At 47.0% G+C, this 22,390-nt stretch overlaps 1 protein-coding gene across 1 annotated transcript; it reads left to right on the top strand.

Moving 5' to 3' along the window:
- Positions 1-17,024: 17,024 nt before the first annotated feature.
- On the top strand, positions 17,025-21,758 carry LOC125538223 (G-type lectin S-receptor-like serine/threonine-protein kinase At2g19130). Its single transcript, XM_048701497.1, has 3 exons — positions 17,025-17,171; positions 17,893-18,298; positions 18,853-21,758. The coding sequence occupies exon 3, from the start codon at positions 19,084-19,086 to the stop codon at positions 21,523-21,525; it is 2,442 nt and encodes an 813-aa protein (XP_048557454.1). The 5' UTR covers positions 17,025-17,171; positions 17,893-18,298; positions 18,853-19,083; the 3' UTR covers positions 21,526-21,758.
- Positions 21,759-22,390: the final 632 nt, after the last annotated feature.

Here is a 22,390-nt window from a genome sequence, read left to right as displayed (position 1 = left end):
TCGGCGCAGGTTGCACCTCCGCCATGGCGGGTTGTAGTGCGCTTGCGCCTGTTCCATTGTGAAGCAGACGTCACAGGCATGGGCGTCGGTGCGGTGTAGTAGGAGCCCGTCTTCATCATGGGGTCATCCTCACTGTCAAAGACCTCGGGCGAGCTGGCCGGCAAGCCGGCCTCGATCCGCCTGGCACGGCGACTCTGCCAGGCGGCCGCAAGGGCGGCCACCTCGTGCTTCATCTCTGTGGAAAGGCTCTACCACAAAGCTTCGCCGCCTACAGTCATGGCGGATGCGGTGCAAAGGGAGGAGGATGTGGAGCGGCTTGTGTTGTGGCGTGGGGTTAGCCGGGTGTAACCACCTTTCCGAAAAAGGGTTTCCTCCCGCTTTGTATTCCAAAGCAACCAACACTGATACAAGGATCGCTGGGGCGAACAACACATCAAGCCCAAAAGAAAAAGAAGAAGAAACAAATGCCAACAATGGCAGCTCGACAAAGCGCGGATGACCCGCCACCGCTACGCCCACCAGAAACAAACCACCACAACCCGAGGCTCCGACCCGCCGCGTACTAAGCAGCACCTCCAAGAAGGAAAGCGATGCCGACGACGCTGCTGCCCGGACATGTCCTAGGGTTTTCCCCGGCACGCGGAGGAAGGTGGGGGATGGATATCACGACTGAAGGAAATATGCTCTAGAGGCAATAATAAAGTTATTATTTATTTCCTTATTTCATGATAAATGTTTATTATTCATGCTATAATTGTATTAACCGGAAACATAATACATGTGTGAATACATAGACAAACAGAGTGTCACTAGTATGCCTCTACTTGACTAGCTCATTAATCAAAGATGGTTATGTTTCCTAACCATAGACAAAGAGTTGTTATTTGATTAACGGGATCACATCATTAGGTGAATGATCTGATTGACATGACCCATTCCATTAGCTTAGCACCCGATCGTTTAGTATGTTGCTATTGCTTTCTTCATGACTTATACATGTTCCTATCACTATGAGATTATGCAACTCCCGTTTGCCGGAGGAACACTTTGTGTGCTACCAAACGTCACAACGTAACTGGGTGATTATAAAGGAGCTCTACATGTGTCTCCAAAGGTACATGTTGGGTTGGCGTATTTCAAGATTAGGATTTGTCACTCCGAATGTCGGAGAGGTATCTCTGGGCCCTCTCGGTAATGCACATCACATAAGCCTTGCAAGCATTGCAGCCAATGAGTTAGTTGCGAGATGATGTATTACGGAACGAGTAAAGAGACTTGCCGGTAACGAGATTGAACTAGGTATTGGATACCGACGATCGAATCTCGGGCAAGTAGCATACCGATGGCAAAGGGAACAACGTATGTTGTTATGCGGTCTGGCCGATAAAGATCTTTGTAGAATATGTAGGAGCCAATATGGGCATCCAGGTCCCGCTATTGGTTATTGACCAAAGATGTGTCTCAGTCATGTCTGCATTATTCTCGAACTGTAGGGTCCGCACGCTTAACGTTACGATGACAGTTATTATGAGTTTTGATGTACCGAAGTTAGTTCGGAGTCCCGGATGTGATCACGGACATAACGAGGAGTCTCGAAATGGTCGAGACATAAAGATTGATATATTGGAAGCCTATGTTTGGATATCGAAAGTGTTCCGTGTGAAATCGGTATTTTACCGAAGTACCGGGAGGTTACCGGAACCCCCCGGGAGCTATATGGGCCTTAGTGGGCTTTAGTGGAAAGGAGAAAGGGGCAGCCCAAGGTGGCCATGCGCCTCCCCCCTCCCCTAGTCCTATTAGGACTAGGAGAGGTGGCCGGCCCCCCTCTCTCTCTTTCCCCCCTCAAGGAGTCCTATTCCAACTAGGATTGGGGGGGGGGGGAATCCTACTCCCAGAGGGAGTAGGACTCTCCTGGCGTGCCCCCCTTGGCCGGCCAGCCCCTCCCCTTGAATCCTTTATATACGGAGGCAGGGGACACCCCTAGACACACAAGTTGATCCTTGAGATCGTTCCTTAGCCGTGTGTGGTGCCCCCTGCCACCATATTCCACCTCGATCATATTGTAGCGATGCTTAGGCGAAGCCCTGCGACAGTAGAACATCAAGATCGTCACCACGCCGTCGTGCTGACGGAACTCTTCCCCGACGCTTTGCTGGATCGGAGCCCGGGCATCGTCATCGAGCTGTACGTGTGCTAAGAACTCGGAGGTGCCGGAGTAACGATGCTTCGATCGGTCGGATCGGGAAGACGTACGACTACTTCCTCTACGTTGCGCAACGCTTCCGCAGTCGGTCTGTGTGGGTACATAGACAACACTCTCCCCCCTCGTTGCTATGCATCACCATGATCTTGCGTGTGCGTAGGAATTTTTTTGAAATTACTACGTTCCCCAACAGTGGTATCAGAGCCTAGGTTTTATGGTTTGATGTTATATGCACGAGTAGAACACAAGTGAGTTGTGGGCGATATAAGTCATACTGCCTACCAGCATGTCATACTTTGGTTCGGCGGTATTGTTGGACGAGACGACCCGGACCGACATTACGCTTACGCGAGACCGGTTCTCCCGACGTGCTTTGCACATAGGTGGCTTGCGGGCGACAGTCTCTCCAACTTTAGTTGAACCAAGTGTGGCTACGCCCGGTCCTTGCGAAGGTTAAAACGGAGTCTATTTGACAAACTATCATTGTGGTTTTGATGCGTAGGTGAGATTGGTTCTTGCTTAAGCCCGTAGCAGCCACGTAAAACTTGCAACAACAAAGTAAAGGACGTCTAACTTGTTTTTGCAGGGCATGTTGTGATGTGATATGGTCAAGGCATGATGCTGATTTTTATTGTATGAGATGATCATGTATTGTAACTGAGTTATCGGCAACTGGCAGGAGCCATATGGTTGTCGCTTTATTGTATGCAATGCAATCGCGATGTAATGCTTTACTTTATCACTAAGCAGTAGCGATAGTCGTGGAAGCATAAGATTAACGAGACGACAACGATGCTACGATGGAGATCAAGGTGTCGCGCCGGTGACGATGGTGATCATGATGGTGCTTCGGAGATGGAGATCACAGGCACAAGATGATGATGGCCATATCATATCACTTATATTGATTGCATGTGATGTTTATCTTTTATGCATCTTATCTTGCTTTGATTGACGGTAGCATTATAAGATGATCTCTCACTAATTATCAAGAAGTGTTCTCCCTGAGTATGCACCGTTGCGAAAGTTCTTCGTGCTGAGACACCACGTGATGATCGGGTGTGATAGGCTCTACGTTCAAATACAACGGGTGCAAAACAGTTGCACACGCGGAATACTCAGGTTATACTTGACGAGCCAAGCATATACAGATATGGCCTCGGAACACGGAGACCGAAAGGTCGAGCGTGAATCATATAGTAGATATGATCAACATAGTGATGTTCACCAATGAAACTACTCCATCTCACGTGATGATCGGACATGGTTTAGTTGATTTGGATCACGTGATCACTTAGAGGATTAGAGGGATGTCTATCTAAGTGGGAGTTCTTAAGTAATATGATTAAATTGAACTTAAGTTTATCATGAACTTAGTCCTGGTAGTATTTTGCAAATTATGTTGTAGATCAATAGCTCGCGTTGTTGCTTCCCTGTGTTTATTTTGATATGTTCCTAGAGAAAATTGTGTTGAAAGATGTTAGTAGCAATGATGCGGATTGGATCCGTAATCTGAGGTTTATTCTCATTGCTGCACAGAAGAATTATGTCCTTGATGCACCGCTAGGTGACAGACCTATTGCAGGAGCAGATGCAGACGTTATGAACGTTTGGCTAGCTCAATATGATGACTACTTGATAGTTTAGTGCACCATGCTTAATGGCTTAGAATCGGGACTTCAAAGACGTTTTGAACGTCATGGAGCATATGAGATGTTCCAGGAGTTGAAGTTAATATTTCAAGCAAATACCTGAGTTGAGAGATATGAAGTCTCCAACAAGTTCTATAGCTAAAAGATGGAGGAGAATCGCTCAACTAGTGAGCATGTGCCCAAATTGTCTGAGTACTACAATCGCTTGAATCAAGTGGGAGTTTATCTTCCAGATAAGATAGTGATTGACAGAATTCTCTAGTCACCATCACCAAGTTAATAGAACTTCGTGATGAACTATGATATGCAAGGGATAACGGAAACGATTCCCAAGCTCTTCGTAATGCGGAAATTGACGAAGGTAGAAATCGAGAAAAACATCAAGTGTTGATGGTAGACAAGACCACTAGTTTCAAGAAAAGGGCAGAGGGAAGAAGGGGAACTTCAAGAAGAACAGCAAGCAAGTTGCTGCTCAAGTGAAGAAGCCCAAGTCTGGTCCTAAGCCTGAGACTAAGTGTTTCTACTGCAAAGGGACTGGTCACTGGAAGCGGAACCAACCCCAAGTGATTGGCAGATAAGAAGGATGGCAAAGTGAACATAAGTATATTTGATATACATGTTATTGATGTGTACTTTACTAGTGTTTATAGCAACCCCTCAGTATTTGATACTAGTTCAGTTGCTAAGATTAGTAACTCGAAACGGGAGTTGCAGAATAAACAGAGACTAGTTAAGGGTGAAGTGACGATGTGTGTTGGAAGTGGTTCCAAGATTGATATGATCATCATCGCACACTCCCTATACTTTCGGGATTAGTGTTGAACCTGAATAAATGTTATTTGGTGTTTGCGTTAAGCATGAATATGATTTGATCATGTTTATTGTAATACGATTATTCATTTAAGTAAGAGAATAAATTGTTGTTCTGTTTACATGAATAAAACCTTATATGGTTACACACCCAATGAAAATAGTTTGTTGGATCTCGATCGTAGTGATACACATAATCATAATATTGAAACCAAAAGATGCAAAGTTAATAATGATAGTGCAACTTATTTGTAGCACTGCCGTTTAGGTCATATTGGTGTAAAGCGCATGAAGAAACTCCATACTGATGGGATTTTGGAATCACTTGATTATGAATCACTTGATGCTTGCGAACCATGCCTCATGGGCAAGATGACTAAGACTCCGTTCTCCGGAGCGAGCAACTGACTTATTGGAAATAATACATACTGATGTATGCGGTCCGATGAGTGTTAAGGCTCACGGCAAGTATCGTTATTTTCTGAACTTCACAGATGATTTGAGCAGATATGGGTATATCTACTTGATGAAACATAAGTCTGAAACATTTGAAAAGTTCAAAGAATTTCAGAGTGAAGTGGAAAATCATCGTAACAAGAAATAAGGTTTCTACGATCTGATCGCGGAGACAAATATTTGAGTTACGAGTTTGGTCTTCAATTAAAACAATGTGGAATAGTTTCACAAACTCATGCCACCTGGAACACCACAGCATAATGGTGTGTCCGAACGTCATAACCGTACTTTATTGGATATAGTGCAATCTATGATGTTTCTTACTGATTTACCACTATCGTTTTGGGGTTATGCATTAGAGACAGCTGCATTCACGTTAAATAGGGCACCATCTAAATCCGTTGAGACGACACCGTATGAACTATGGTTTGACAAGAAACCTAAGCTGTTGTTTCTTAAAGTTTGAGGTTGCAATGCTTATGTGAAAAAGTTTCAACCTGATAAGCTCAAACCCAAATCGGAGAAATGTGTCTTCATAGGATATCCAAAGGAAACTATTGGATACACCTTCTATCACAGTTCCGAAGGCAAGACTTTTGTTGCTAAATTCGGAAACTTTCTAGAGAAGGAGTTTCTCTCGAAAAAAGTGAGTGGGAGGAAAGTAGAAAACTTGATAAGGTAATTGTACCTTCTCCCTTATTGGAAAGTAGTTCATCACAAAATCTGTTCTTGTGACTACTACACCAATTAGTGAGGAAGCTAATGATGATGATCATGTAACTTCAGAACAAGTTACTACCGAATCTCGTAGGTAAACCAGAGTGAGATCTGCACCAGAGTGGTACAATAATCCTGTTCTGGAGGTCATGTTACTTGACCATGACGAACCTAAGAACTATGAGGAAGCGATGATGAGCCCAGATTCCGCGAAATGGTTTGAGGCCATGAAATCTGAGATATGATCCATGTATGAGAACAAAGTTTGGACTTTGGTTGACTTGCCCGATGATCGGCAAGCAATTGAGAATAAATGGATCTTCAAAGAGGAAGACGGACACTGATAGTAGTGTTACTATCTACAAAGCTAGAATTGTCGCAAAAGGTTTTCGACAAAGTTCAAGGTGTTGACTACGATGAGAGCTTCTCACTCGTATCTATGCTTGAGTCTGTCCGAATCATGTTAGTAATTGCCGCATTTTATGAAATCTGGCAAATGGATAAACAAAACTGCATTCCTTAATGGATTTATTAAATAAGAGTTGTATATGATGCAACTAGAAGGTTTTGTCAATCCGAAAGGTGCTAACAAAATGTGCAAAGCTCCAGCGATCCATTTGTGGACTGGTGCAAGCATCTCGGAGTTGGAATATACGCTTTGATGAGTTGATCAAAGCATATAGTTTTATACAGACTTGCGGTGAAGCCTGTATTTACAAGAAAGTGAGTGGGAGCACTACAACATTTCTGATAAGTATATGTGAATGACATATTGTTGATCAGAAATAATGTAGAATTATTCTGTAAAGCATAAAGGAGTGTTTGAAAGGAGTTTTTCAAAGAAAGACTTCAGTGAAGCTGCTTGCATATTGAGCTTCAAAATCTATAGAGATAGATCAAGACGCTTGATAAGTTTTTTCAATGAGTACATACCCTGACAAGATTTTGAATTAGTTCAAAATGGAGCAGTCAAAGAAAGAGTTCTTGCCTGTATTACAAGGTGTGAAGTTGAGTAAGACTCAAAGCCCGACCACGGCAGAAGATAGAAAGAGAATGAAAGTCATTCCCTATGCCTTGGCCATAGGTTCTATAAAGTATGTCATGCTGTGTACCAGATATATTGTATACCCTGCACTGATTTGGCAAGGGAGTACAATAGTGATCTAGGAGTAGATTACTGGACAGCGGTCAGAATTATCCTTAGTGAAATAAGGATATGTTTCTCGATTATGGACGTGACAAAAAAGGTTCGTCGTAAAGGGTTACGTCGATGCAAGTTTTTGACACTGATCCAGATGATTCTAAGTCTCAATCTGGATACATATTGAAAGTGGGAGCAATTAGCTAGAGTAGCTCCGTGCAGAGCATTGTAGACATAGAATTTTGCAAAATACATACGGATCTGAATTTGGCAGGACCGTTGACTAAATTTCTCTCACAAGCAAAACATGATCACTCTTTGGGTGTTAATTACATAGCGATGTGAACTAGATTTTTGAATCTAGTAAACCCTTTGGGTGTTAGTCACATGGAGATGTGAACCAATCACATAAAGATGTGAACTATTGGTATTAATCACATAGCGATGTGAACTAGATTATTGACTCTAGTGCAAGTGGGAGACTGAAGGAAATATGCCCTAGAGGCAATAATAAAGTTATTATTTATTTCCTTATTTCATGATAAATGTTTATTATTCATGCTAGAATTGTATTAACCGGAAACATAATACATGTGTGAATACATAGACAAACAGAGTGTCACTAGTATGCCTCTACTTGACTAGCTCATTAATCAAAGATGGTTATGTTTCCTAACCATAGACAAAGAGTTGTTATTTGATTAACGGGATCACATCATTAGGTGAATGATCTGATTGACATGACCCATTCCATTAGCTTAGCACCCGGTCGTTTAGTATGTTGCTATTGCTTTCTTCATGACTTATACATGTTCCTATGACTATGAGATTATGCAACTCCCGTTTGCCGGAGGAACACTTTGTGTGCTACCAAACGTCACAACGTAACTGGGTGATTATAAAGGAGCTCTACATGTGTCTCCAAAGGTACATGTTGGGTTGGCGTATTTCAAGATTAGGATTTGTCACTCCGAATGTCGGAGAGGTATCTCTGGGCCCTCTCGGTAATGCACATCACATAAGCCTTGCAAGCATTGCAGCCAATGAGTTAGTTGCGAGATGATGTATTACGGAACGAGTAAAGAGACTTGCCGGTAACGAGATTGAACTAGGTATTGGATACCGACGATCGAATCTCGGGCAATAGCATACCGATGCAAAGGGAACAACGTATGTTGTATGCGTCTGACCGATAAAATCTTTGTAAGTAGTGAGCCAATATGGCATCCAGGTTCCCGCTTATTGGTTATTGACAAAGATGTGTCCTCAGTCATGTCTGCATTATTCTCGAACTGTAGGTCCGCACGCTAACGTTACGATGACAGTTATTATGAGTTGATGTACCGAAGGTTAGTTCGGAGTCCCGGATGTGATCACGGACATAACGAGGAGTCTCGAAATGGTCGAGACATAAAGATTGATATATTGGAAGCCTATGTTTGGATATCGAAAGTGTTCCGTGTGAAATCGGTATTTTACCGAAGTACCGGGAGGTTACCGGAACCCCCCGGGAGCTATATGGGCCTTAGTGGGCTTTAGTGGAAAGGAGAAAGGGGCAGCCCAAGGTGGCCGTGCGCCTCCCCCCTCCCCTAGTCCTATTAGGACTAGGAGAGGTGGCCGGCCCCCCTCTCTCTCTTTCCCCCCTCAAGGAGTCCTATTCCAACTAGGATTGGGGGGGGGGGGAATCCTACTCCCAGAGGGAGTAGGACTCTCCTGGCGCGCCCCCCTTGGCCGGCCAGCCCCTCCCCTTGAATCCTTTATATACGGAGGCAGGGGACACCCCTAGACACATAAGTTGATCCTTGAGATCGTTCCTTAGCCGTGTGCGGTGCCCCCTGCCACCATATTCCACCTCGTGTTGGAAATATGCCCTAGAGGCAATAATAAATTAGTTATTATTATATTTCCTTGTTCATGATAATCGTTTATTATCCATGTTGGAATTGTATTGATAGGAAACTCAGATACATGTGTGGATACATAGACAACACCATGTCCCTAGTAAGCCTCTAGTTGACTAGCTCGTTGATCAATAGATGGTTACGGTTTCCTGACCATGGACATTGGATGTCATTGATAACAGGATCACATCATTAGGAGAATGATGTGATGGACAAAGACCCAATCCTAAGCCTAGCACAAGATCATGTAGTTCGTATGCTAAAGCTTTTCTAATGTCAAGTATCATTTCCTTAGACCATGAGATTGTGCAACTCCCGGATACCGTAGGAGTGCTTTGGGTGTGCCAAACGTCACAACGTAACTGGGTGGCTATAAAGGTACACTACAGGTATCTCCGAAAGTGTCTGTTGGGTTGGCACGAATCGAGACTGGGATTTGTCACTCCGTGTAAACGGAGAGGTATCTCTGGGCCCACTCGGTAGGACATCATCATAATGTGCACAATGTGACCAAGGAGTTGATCACGGGATGATGTGTTACGGAACGAGTAAAGAGACTTGCCAGTAACGAGATTGAACAAGGTATCCGGATACCGACGATCGAATCTCGGGCAAGTATCGTACCGCTAGACAAATGGAATTGTATACGGGATTGATTGAATCCTCAACATCGTGGTTCATCCGATGAGATCATCGTGGAACATGTGGGAGCCAATATGGGTATCCAGATCCCGCTGTTGGTTATTGACCGGAGAACATCTCGGTCATGTCTGCATGTCTCCCGAACCCGTAGGGTCTACACACTTAAGGTTCGGTGACGCTAGGGTTATAGAGATATTAGTATGCGGTAACCCGAAAGTTGTTCGGAGTCCCGGATGAGATCCCGGACGTCACGAGGAGTTCCGGAATGGTCCGGAGGTAAAGCATTATATATAGGAAGTGCTATTTCGGCCATCGGGACAAGTTTCGGGGTCACCGGTATTGTACCGGGACCATCGAAAGGGTCCCGGGGTCCACCGGGTGGGGCCACCTGCCTCGGGGGGCCACATGGGCTGTAGGGGTGTGCGCCTTGGCCTACATGGGCCAAGGGCACCAGCCCCAAGATGCCCATGCGCCAAGAGAGCAAGAAAGGAAGAGTCCTAAAGGGGGAAGGCACCTCCTAGGTGCCTTGGGGGGGATGGACTCCTCCCTTGGCCGCACCCTTCCTTGGAGGAAGGGCCAAGGCTGCGCCCCCCTCTCCCTTGGCCCTATATATAGCGGGGGGAAGGGAGGGGCAACCATACCTAAGCCCTGGCGCCTCCCTCTCCCTCCCATGACACATCTCCCTCCTCCCGCAGCGCTTGGCGAAGCCCTGTTGGAATCCCGCTACTTCCACCACCACGCCGTCGTGCTGCTGGATCTCCATCAACCTTTCCTTCCCCCTTGCTGGATCAAGAAGGAGAAGACGTCGCTGCTCCATACATGTGTTGAACGCGGAGGTGCCGTCCGTTCGGTGCTAGGATCATCGGTGATTTGGATCACGATGAGTACGACTCCATCAACCCCGTTCCCTTGAACGCTTCCGCGCGCGATCTACAAGGGTATGTAGATCCACTCCTCCCTCGTTGCTAGATGACTCCATAGATTGATCTTGGTGACACGTAGAAATTTTTTGAATTATTGCTACGTTCCCCAACACCTCGATCATATTGTAGCGATGCTTAGGCGAAGCCCTGCGACAGTAGAACATCAAGATCGTCACCACGCCGTCGTGCTGACGGAACTCTTCCCCGACGCTTTGCTGGATCGGAGCCCGGGGATCGTCATCGAGCTGTACGTGTGCTAAGAACTCGGAGGTGCCGGAGTAACGGTGCTTGGATCGGTCGGATCGGGAAGACGTACGACTACTTCCTCTACATTGCGTCAACGCTTCCGCAGTCGGTCTGCGTGGGTACGTAGACAACACTCTCCCCCCTCGTTGCTATGCATCACCATGATCTTGCGTGTGCGTAGGAAATTTTTTGAAATTACTATGTTCCCCAACACCGACACCCTTTAGGAAGGAATGGTAGCACCCGCGGGTGTCACCGCATCAGAGCCGAAGAACCGGCAAGGATTTCTCCCGCACTCCAATCCCCACCGCCCAACAGACCGAAGCCGACCACCCAGACCACCGCTGTAACACCCCGGATGTAACTTTCCCTATTTGTATCCAACTCTTGCCGTTTCCGGCGTTAAGTTATATTTATTTCTCGGGTTCGGGTCTTTGTCTCCGTGTGTTGTTTTCGTTTTCATGCATCTCATATCATGCCATCATGTGCATTGCATTTGCATACGTGTTCATCTCATGCATCCGAACTTTTTCCCCGTTGTCCGTTTTGCATTCCGGCGCTTCGTTCTCCTCCGATGGTCATTTCTACCTTTCTTTCGTGTGTGGGGATTAAACATTTCCGGATTGGACCGAGACTTGCCATGCGGCCTTGGTTTACTACCGGTAGACCGCCTGTCAAGTTTCGTATCATTTGGACTTCGTTTGATACTCCAACGGTTAACCGAGGGACCGAAAAGGCCTCGTGTGTGTTGCAGCCCAACACCCCTCCAATTTGGCCCAAAAACCCACCAAACTCTGCTCCATGTCCTAGAGCGTTCGATCACAATCGCGTGGCCGAAAACCGCACCTCATTTGGACTCTCCTAGCTCCACTTATGCCTATTTATACCCCCCTCCATTTTCGGATCTCGTCTTCCTCATCGAACCCTAGTTCTAAAAAAAAAACCCCCGCGCCGAGCCGGACACGTCCGACCCGGCCGGACAAATCGCGCCGCCGCCCCCGCACCAGTGGTTGGCCGCCACGTGGCGCCCCAGATCCGCCGCCGCCGCCGGCCCGGGAGGCCCAGGAGGAGCCCCCGCGAGCCCATCTCCGCGCCCGCCGCCGCCTGCCTTCTCCTCCGCGACCGGCCGCCGCCCGCCGCCGTGTCGCCCGGCTCCGGCGACCTTCGCCGGCTACCTCCGCCGGGAGCCTCGGCCGTGAGGCTCGCCGGACCGCCCCGGCCCTCGCCTCCCGTCGCTGCCTCGCGGGCTGTCGGCGCCGCCTCGCTCGGCCCCCGCCGCGGGCGACCCCGCCGCCCTTCGCCGTCGCCGGCCATCCCCGGGTCCGGCGCCGACGAACCTCGTCCACCGTGCGCTGCTACAGTGCCGCCGTGAACAGTGCCCGAACCCTAGATCTGAGATCTAAAAAACTGAGGGTTGACTTTTTCCTCTCCCCCTTAATTTTTGTGCAATCTTTGACTGTTGATATCTCCGCATCCGTAGCTCCGTTTTGGGCATATGATATATCAAAATCTTCGTCTCGACGAGTACATCATTTCATTCCATTGCGTCTTTTTCATTTGAGCTCATCTTGATACCCAAAATGCTGTTAGAAGGAGGCTTCGTGAGTTAATTGTCAGATCTGCTAGTTCATCTTAGACTTTTGTCATTTTTGCCATGATTATTGTGTGCATGCTATGCCTGTGAGTCCTTCATATGTTTTGTTAAACATTTTGTCTTATTTCCAGAGGTGCAACACATGCATTTTTAGGATGTGTGTGGTGACTTGTGCAAGCTTGCAAAGTGAGGCACCCGGGAAATCTGTTTTCACGGACTTAGTTGTTTTCACTAAGTCTGGGATATTTTAGTTCATGATGCCACATGTTCAGCTTGTTTCCTAGTGATCCGTGCCTCTTTTGAGGATGATCAGTAAAGGAGTTTTGTTAATCATATTATGATCTATCCATCCATGTCTTTGTTTGTAATTATGGAGCACCCTAGCTCGAGTCAATCGAGCTCTACTTTTTCTTCGTGGTGAATCTGGGCAGATCGTCAACTCGTTTGCGATTTTGCCGGCGTTGCTGTAGTTGATCCGTGCATGCTATGCCATTGTTATTGCCATGTCTAGCTTGTATTTTGTGCCTTCTTAATGGATGTATGCCTGCCTTGCCTTGACTTGCACCGTGGTGAGTGCATCGAGCTCGTTTACATGCCTTCGTGAGTTATATTTCAGCATGTCTCAGTTTTCACTAAGTCTGAAAACTGATTGTGTTTTAGCTATGTTCGTGTGCCCGTTAATATATTTTGTGATCCCTTTTGGCCTCAGGTCACTTTGGGACTTTTGTTAAGCTTGTTGAGTAGCTCCATTCCATGTCCTTACTTGTCTTAATAAGATCATGTAACATGTTGTTTTGCTGCTCCGAAGAGGGCTTCGTGATCTGAAATTTCAGACTAGTGTTAATTTCACTAAGTCTGGAATCTGTTTTGCATTTGCGTTTTTGCCATGCTTGTTTGAACCTCATAATGGATGAATTGGCCGTGGCTCAGTGCTAGTATTTTGTTAAGCATCCTTTGGGAATCCCTGCCATGTATTTTGTTGTCTTATTTGGTGGCTGTAGCATGTTCATTTCGTCGCACTTAGATGCCTACTTGCTGTAAATCGCAGACCGGTGTCATATCTTAAAACGCTTGCAATTTCCAAACCGTAACTCCGATTCCAATGATCTTTATATCGTTTTCAAGCGATTTCATCCCCTCTATCCAGTGGCACCCTTGGAATTCCAAGTTGAGGCCAGGTTCATGCATTTCCTGTTGTATCTTACATTTTGCATCCCGCATCGCATCCCGCATAGCATATCATCATTTCATCATATTGCTTGGTCTTGCTCGTGGTTGATTGTATCCTTGTTGCTTGTTTGTCTTGTTGGGTAGAGCCGGGAGACGAGTTCGCTACCGAGGAGCCCGTTGAGTTTGCTTGTGAGGATCCAGTCAACTCTGACAACTGTGCAGGCAAGATGATCATACCCTCGAAATCACTACTATCTTTGCTATGCTAGTTTGCTCGCTCTTACTATGCCAATGCTACGATGCCTACCATTTGCTTGTCAGCCTCCCAATTGCCATGTTGAACCTCTAACCCACCTTGTCCTAGCAAACCGTTGATTGGCTATGTTACCGCTTTGCTCAGCCCCTCTTATAGCGTTGCTAGTTGCATGTGAAGATTGGAGGCCGTTCCTTGTTGGAACATTTATTTACTTGTTGGGATATCACTATATTGCTATGTTATCTTAATGCATCTATATACTTGGTAAAGGGTGGAAGGCTCGGCCTCTCGCCTAGTGTTTTGTTCCACTCTTGTCGCCCTAGTTTCCGTCATATCGGTGTTATGTTCCCGGATTTTGCGTTCCTTACGCGGTTGGGTTATAATGGGAACCCCTTGATATTTCGCCTCGATTAAAGCTTTTCCAGCAATGCCCAACCTTGGTTTTACCATTTTCCACCTACCCTTTTCTTTCCCTTGGGTTCTGCAGACTCAAGGGTCATCTTATTTTAGCCCCCCACGGGCCAGTGCTCCCTCTGAGTGTTGGTCCGAACGGAGCTGCCTGCGGGGCCACCTCGGGGAAACTCGAGGGTTGGTTTTACTCGTAGCTAGTCTCATCTGAGTGTGCCCTGAGAAAGAGATATATGCAGCTCCTATCGGGATTTGTCGGCACATTCGGGCGGTGTTGCTGGTCTTGTTTTAACCTGACGAATTGTCTTGTTGTACCGGGTTACCGAGTCTGATCGGTGTGTCTCGGGTGGAGGTCTATTCCTTCGTTGACCGTGAGAGCTTGTCATGGGCTAAGTTGGGACCCCCTGCAGGGATTGAACTTTCGAAAGCCGTGCCCGCGGTTATGGGCAGAAGGGAATTTGTTAATGTCCGGTTGTAGATAACTTGAACCTTAATTAATTAAAATGAATCAACTGAGTGTGTTACCGTGATGGCCTCTTCTCGGCGGAGTCCGGGAAGTGGACACGGTGTTGGAGTAATGCTTGCGCAGGTTGTTCCTCTAAATTCTTGCTCGCGCCTTGCCTCCTCTTCTTGCTCTCTTTTGCGAATAAGATAGCCACCCTATATGCTAGTCGCTTGCTGCAGCTCCACATATATTTGCCTCATCCATTCCTATAAGCTTAAATAGTTTTGATCGCGAGGGTGCGAGATTGCTGAGTCCCTGTGGCTCACAGATACTATAATTCCAGATGCAGGTCCAGGTGATCCCGCTCCAGGTGACGAGTACGAGCTCAAGTGGGAGTTCGACGAGGATTCTCAGCGTTATTATGTTTCCTTTCCCGATGATTAGTAGTGGTGCCTAGTTGGGGTTTGATTCAGGGCCTTGTCGCATGTTGGGTTTTCTTCTATTTTGGCGCCGTAGTCGGGCCATGAGTGATTGTTTGATGGATGTTATTTATGTACTCTGATGTGACGTGGCGAGTGTAAGCCAACTATGTATCTCCCCCTTTTATTATGCTTTACATGGGATGTTGTAATGATTGCCTGACTTGCGACATTGCTTTCAATGCGGTTATGCCTCTAAGTCGTGCCTCGACACGTGGGAGCTATAGCCGCATCGAGGGTGTTACAACCGCCAACCACCATGCGCCATCGCAGTTGCGCCGCCACCCACGCCGCCTCACTGCGAACACCAACACAAGGCCAAGAGGACTGGAGAGAAGCGCCCCGCGGAGGGAGAAGCAGCACCAAAGCCGAACGGGAGGGAACCACCTCCACCGCTGTCGTGCGGGAGGCCAGAACCTCCGGCACCGTCGCGGTAGCCGTCCGGACGCGGCAGCAGGGCATGCCAGGCCACCCCTGGCTTGGCCAGGCCCGAAACGGGCCTGCTAAGCCCCGCCGCCACGCTGTAGCAAGCCGGCGATGGCGCTGCCAGCACCCTGCCGCTCATCGCCTCTCCCCTGCCTCCCGGAAGCCACGAAGCAGACCCACCCCGCCGCCGGCCCGCCCAGGCCTAGATGAGGCCCGAAGGGCCCAGATCTGGGCTGAGCGGGCGCTGCCAGACCGTGCCGCCGCGTCGCCCCGCCGCCAACGGCGATGCCGCCGTCCAGAAGTCCGCCCCCGCTCACGCTAGGAACCCCCGCCGCCGCGCTTGACCGCCGTCGCCTAGAAACAACGCCCGGGGCCGCCCCGTCCCGCGCCGGCGGACACCTGAGAGGGGAAAGGCCAGGGGGCCGCCGCCACCAGCGTCGCCCGGGCCAGGCCCGCAGCGGGCGCCGGCGACAGGGAGGAAGGGGGAGGGAGAGGCGCGCGGGGAGGAGGTTGGTCGCGACCGGCCGCCCGCGGGGGCGACGCGGTCGCGGGAGAGAGATTTCTTACGTGTAACCGCCTTTAAATAGCGGATTCTGGTGAGGCCAGACGTCCAGGTGCGTCAATGCGCATCGCCGGAGTTGTTTTCTCGACCTGCGAGCCTGCTTAATGGCGGCATACGGACGGATGGGGCATTGAACGGGTGTGGTAGATATCCGTCCCGTCCCATCCAGCAGCGCGTCTCTAGCATTGAACAGGCGCGGACATTGGGGACGCGTCGCGGGCGGCGCCCTCGGCCGGTGCGCCACTTCAATGGCGGATGCGGTGAAAGGTCGCGTCTGCTCTGGGTTAACTTCAATGTGGAGTGGCCGCTCTACAATGACATGAATGCGGGCAGCTGGATCAAGATGGTCAGAAGCGGGCGTGGGTGCTGTGTGGACGCCCGCAAAGGCCCCATGTTTTTGTCTGGTTTGCGGGAGAAAGTGCGTCCGGACCGTCCTACGGACCGGTGCAGGACCGTGTTTAACGGCACAACATGTCCGATTCACACAGTCCAAACGGTTACGGGCGTTTTCAGGCTCGGCGTTGGAGATGCCTTAGTCATGCATTCTCACTCGTCTTGCTACCTTTCTAGCAACTATAAAAATATGCGCACATCAAACACGAAATCTGCGCACATAGGTACTATCTTAGATTCGTGAACGGAGGAAGTACAATCTGATAGCGATGGTTTACCTCAGAATTGTTCATTGAAATGTTACTCCTGCTTCATTGCTTTGTGAACGGTTGTGTTCAATGCATTTCTTTACGCATGTGGGATCATCTGAATTTTGTTCTTTGAAAGCATTGTGATTTGGCATTTGTGTGGAATCTAGTGGAACATCTTCAGTTGTCTACACGAGTAGCAGACATAACCATTCCGTGAGCGAGCAGTCTCCCTCTGTTTTTTCTGATCTTTTTGTTTTAGCAAACTCTTCTATGGGCTTATTTCTGTAGGTTTGTTCTTGGTGTTGGGCCTTCTCCGTGACAGCCGAACAACAAGGCCGGCTTAGGCCCCTTGCTCGTCCACGATCCGACCCATCAGCAAACGGTGAGCATTTCGGGGATGGCTCCGCTCTCCCAGTGCCCCACATGGCGGCGAGTCGGCGGGAGCCTCGGTAGATCGAGCTCGTTCCCCGCAGCGCAGGCCGCAGCCTATCCCTCGGTAAAGGAAATCATTATTCAGATTAGCCTTACTAGTCTCTAGTTATTTTGAGCCTAAATTTCTGGTAGATACAGCCCCAAGCTTCAAGAAGGTTCTTGTTCAAGAAATTTTGGTAGGGCGGTCCTAAAACGGAAGTAGTACTGAGGGTGTCTTCTCTGAAGATTCGAGCAGATTTGTTTACTTCTACTTCTCTGAATATTGAATGCGACGCTTTGAGTCACTGAGCTGAGTACCAGGACTCGGAGGCCTGGACTTTGTGTAATATAGATGACGGACCCATTCTAGTTGTTTGAATTGTTCTGCTAAGATGGATTTTGTTCAAGCAAATTTTTTTTTTGAAATTTCAAAGGACGTCAGGAGTTATGCCCTTCTATGAGTATAGGATAATATGCTGACGAAAACGCATGCTGCTAGCCTGGAGAGGGCAATGCATTCTGGTGTCAAGATAGTTGGCATCGCGAAATCTGAAGCTCCACCAATGATGTAGTTCCCTGAGTACCAAGCAGTATAGTGCCAGTGATCTTTACTAGTTACCGCTAGCAAAGGCTGAAGGTAATTTGATGTGACCGTGGAATTGTAGTACTTACGGTAGACCTCCAAGGGTTCCGAAGACTGATGGCATGTGATCACTCAAGGTTTTATGTTAGTTAGCTGTTGTTCAGGTATCTCTGTTTCCCTGATGCTGATAGAACCTAACCACTTTATGGTTGTTTGTTAGCAGGTGACCACTCAAGGTCTGATGGTAATTGTCAGGATGTTTGTTGGCAGGTGACCGCTCAAGTTTTTTTTACAGCCGTGCCCAACAGCAAGGGTGCCCGTCGCGTTCTCCAGTCTCCACCATGCCTAGTCTTGTCCTGTGTTACTTCGCCATGTTTTCGTTGCTTCTTAATATTAAAGCACCGCTACCCATTCCGTGCTTCTTATCAGTGGCAGCTTGTTTCCTGGTCTGCTCAACTTCAACATGTTTCTTCACCTACTGCTTCTTGGCCATGTTTTCACCTTATAAATTCCTGCATCCTCTGCTGCCATTGACTCCATTTCACCTGGCCAAGGACTTGTTTGCCGTGTCGGTGACAAGCTTGTCTCCCTAGGTGGCAAGTTTGCACTTGGCTTCTTCCAACCAGGCAGTAAGTCTCGCAACACCTTGAATTTGGTCTTTGCTGCTGTTGATGTTCTTGGTATGTTAGAATTTAGATTGGTTTGTCACTTGTTGCTTACTATCGTGTAGCAATGGATCGACTCTGGATTGTTCAATGCAATGTTACTGGTGCTTCACTGCTTTGTGAAAATGTCTGTTCTTTCAAGATTTGATGCACTTCTGTATGCATGCGGGATTATCTGAATTACAGCATGTGATGGTACAGTTGTAGCCACAAAAGTTGTTTGAAATTCGCCGGAGCATCCTCAATTAGGTCGTTCGAGTAGTAAAACAACTAAATCTCGACATCGAGAATTTGCTATTTGTGATTTTTGTAGAACGTGACGAAGTTTCAATTTGTTTCTTTTTTCTCCGTAGTGATATTTCCCGTGGACTATTTCTGTACAATAGACGGCCCAATCTAGGGCCTTCTAACGCTTCTGTCGCTGTTCAGGTTTCTCACTTTCCTTGATGCTTTGCCTAAAAAAAAATCTTTCCTTGATCCTGACTGAACCTGGCCGCTTTATGGTTGTTTCCTGGCAGGTGCACTCAAGGCTCATGTCATTGTCAGGACGTTTCACTCAACAGTTTTGTGGTTACCATTTCAGCTGTGCCCCCACGGCAAGGGTACCTACCGCGTTCTCCAGTCTCCACCATGCCTATTCTTGACCTTTCTTAGTGTCTTGTACTTTGTTTTCGTTGCCTCCTAGCAGCGCTACCCATTCTGTGCTTCTTATCAGTGGCAGATTGTTTCCCCGTCTGCTCAACTTCAATATGCTTCTTCACCCATTACTTCTTGGATTTATTTTCACCCTACACATCCATGCATCCTCTGCTGCCATCGACTCAATTGCACCTGGCCAAAGACTTGTTTGCGGTGTCAGTGACAAGCTTGTCTCCCTGAATGGCAAGTTCGCGGCAGGCTTCTTCCAAACTGGCAGTAAGTCCCACGACACCTTGAACTGGTACCTAGGCATTTGGTTCAATAAAGTCCCCAAGATAACTCCCGTGTGGCTTGCAAACCGTGATGATCCAATCACTCAACCCGCTTTGGTTAGGTTCATAATTTCTGAAGATGGCAATCTTGTCATCTTAGATCAAGCCACCAATTCCATGATCTGGTCCAGCGGAGTTAGTATTAGAACTAACACCACCATTGCCCTGCTCATGAACAATGGAAATCTTGTCCTACAAAATGCCTCAAACTCATCCGACATTCTATGGCAAAGTTTTGATCACCCAACAAATACTTTCCTCCCTGATGCTAAGATCGGCCGAGACAAGGTCACTGGTTTGACTCGCCGTCTTGTTTCCAGTAAGAATTCAATTGACCCAGCTCGTGGTCGTTACTGTAACGAGTTAGTTCCTAACAGGTTGATCCTTACGCTTTTGAACTCATCCATAGTATACTGGTCTAGCGGGGAATGGAATGGACAGTATTTTAGCACCATTCCGGAGATGTTAAGCCACAATTTGATAGACTTCAAGTTTGTCAACAACACAAATGAAGAGTACTTCACATTCAGCTTACTGAACGACACGATGATCATGCATCATCTACTTGATGTTTCTGGTCAACTGAAGACTTTAATCTGGGATGAGGTCTCACAGGATTGGTTAGGTTCCTACTCCAACCCCAGAGCTCAGTGTGATGTCTATGCTCTGTGTGGACCATTCACTGTGTGCGATGACAACTCAGCTCCATATTGTAGCTGTATGAAGGGCTTCTCCATAAGATCCCCGGAGGATTGGGAGCTAAATGATAGAAGCGGTGGATGTGTGAGAAATACTCCTTTAAATTGTGGCAGTAATAGGAGTACCGCAGGAATGACCGATAAATTCTACTCCTTGTCCAATGTGAAATTGCCTCGGAATTCCGGCAACGTAGGCGCTGCTACCAGTGATAGAGAATGTGCAGAAGTTTGCCTAAGAAATTGCTCTTGCACTGCATATTCTTTCACCTACAGTACATGCTCTATTTGGCATGAGGAACTCGTCAATGTAAAACAGCAGCATGCTGACACTACTGATACAAACGATAGTGCAGTTTATCTTCGCCTTGCTGCAAAAGAGATGCAAAATCAGAAACCTGGCAGAAGAGTGACAATTCGGATTTTGGCAGTTACCATTGTCAGTGCCCTGGGGTTGCTGGCACTTATATTGCTAGTTGTTCTACTGATGATTCGGAGGAACAATAGAGGCTGGTCTGGTGGTACACTGAAAAATCCTCAAGATGGTGGTGGAATTATTGCATTTAGATACACTGATTTGCAGAGGGCAACAAGAAATTTCTCCGAGAAGCTAGGTGCCGGCGGCTTTGGTTCTGTGTTCAAGGCATATCTGACTGACTCAGCTACGATGGCAGTGAAAAGGCTTGATGGTGCTTGTCAAGGAGAAAAACAATTTAGGGCCGAGGTGACTTCAGTCGGGGTTATACAACATATCAATTTAGTTAGACTGATCGGTTTCTGCTGCGAGGGTGAACAAAGGTTACTTGCATATGAGCACATGCCAAATCGTTCTCTTGACATCCATCTATTTCAGAACAACAACACAGTTTTAAACTGGTGTACCAGGTATAAAATAGCTCTGGGAGTTGCTAGGGGGCTGACTTACCTGCATGAGAGCTGCCAAGACTTGATCATACACTGTGATATCAAGCCACAAAATATACTCCTCGATAAGTCGTTTGTTGCTAAAATTGCTGACTTTGGTATGGCCAAGTTAATAGGGAGGGATTTTAGCCGGGTTCTGACTACAGCAAGAGGAACCGTAGGATACCTTGCTCCCGAATGGATAAGCGGGGTTGCTATCACACCAAAAGTCGATGTTTACGGCTATGGGATGGTGCTAATGGAAATCATATCAGGAAGACCGAATTCACTTGAACAATACACTGCAGGTGGTGATTGTGATGTTTTCTTCCCTGTGCATGCTGCACATATGCTTCTCGAGGGAGATGTGGCAAGCTTGGTGGATGACAAATTATCTGGTGATGTGAATCTAGAGGAGGCTGAACGGTTATGCAAGGTTGCTTGTTGGTGCATTCAGGATGATGAGTTTGATCGGCCGACAATGGGAGAAGTTGTTCGTGCTCTAGAGGGTCTATCTGATCTTGACATGCCTCCCATTCCAAGACTACTTCAGGTTATTACAAGGAGTACTCCTACCTCTGTAATGAATCAGAATAATGAAGATGCAGCATGGCATACATAAGAAGCAAACATCTATCTGTATGTGAAACATAGTAAGAAAGTCTGAGAGGGAGCAAGAAGAATGATACCCAATAGCTGTGTAATTTAAGCTTGACTCTGTACCAGGTGTGTAAATCATCAGTCTAGTCGTTCTAATCTTTCACAGATATGAAATAAAATTCGTCAGAAGTTCAGTGCGACCTCTTGTATGATTGATTTTGTCAATGCAAAGGAATACATTTTTGTTCTGGCTGCTCTTTTTGCTTTGCTTCGTGGTGACTTTGTTCGCTTCTTCACTGGAATGTATGTGTGCATCGTTTCATGATTTGCTGCCTTGCCCTATTTAATCTGACAGTTAGTGGTCACTGGACCTGACCAGTTTTAACTGTGCAAAGTGTTGCTAATGATTTGGATGGAACCATATATACCTTAAATTTAGAGGTAAATACATCATAAGTCACAGAACTTGCACGCGACGGTCAGTTTGGTGCATAAACTTGTAAAATACGTGTTTCTGGTCATCTAACTTGTCTTTCCGTTCATAAACGGTGCTTTTCTACTGTATCATGTGCACGTTTGGCATACCAACATGGCAGGGGCCCACTATCAGTGGCTGACGCAGTGGGTAATCTGCATGCATTTTTTTTTTCAAAAAGCACCCTTGCATTTTATTTATTTATGCAGGAAATCCTCAAATAGAATGAAAAGTGCTAGAGCGGCAGCAGGATTCAAACACACGACCTTCTATGATTAGCCTCGCTTAGATAGCCACTTGACCTCCTTACTGTTGATGTTTATAGAGCACAATTAGCTTTTATATAAGATAAACCGTACAAGTTAAAGTAGAAACCAAACGAGAAAAGCGGAATATAGTTTTTTGGACCAAT

The sequence above is a fragment of the Triticum urartu genome, chromosome 2 (genome assembly GCF_003073215.2).
Source record: "Triticum urartu cultivar G1812 chromosome 2, Tu2.1, whole genome shotgun sequence".
NCBI lineage: Eukaryota > Viridiplantae > Streptophyta > Magnoliopsida > Poales > Poaceae > Triticum > Triticum urartu.
The sequence above is the reverse complement of the archived record's forward strand: the minus strand, read 5'-3'. Positions and strand labels throughout refer to the sequence as shown.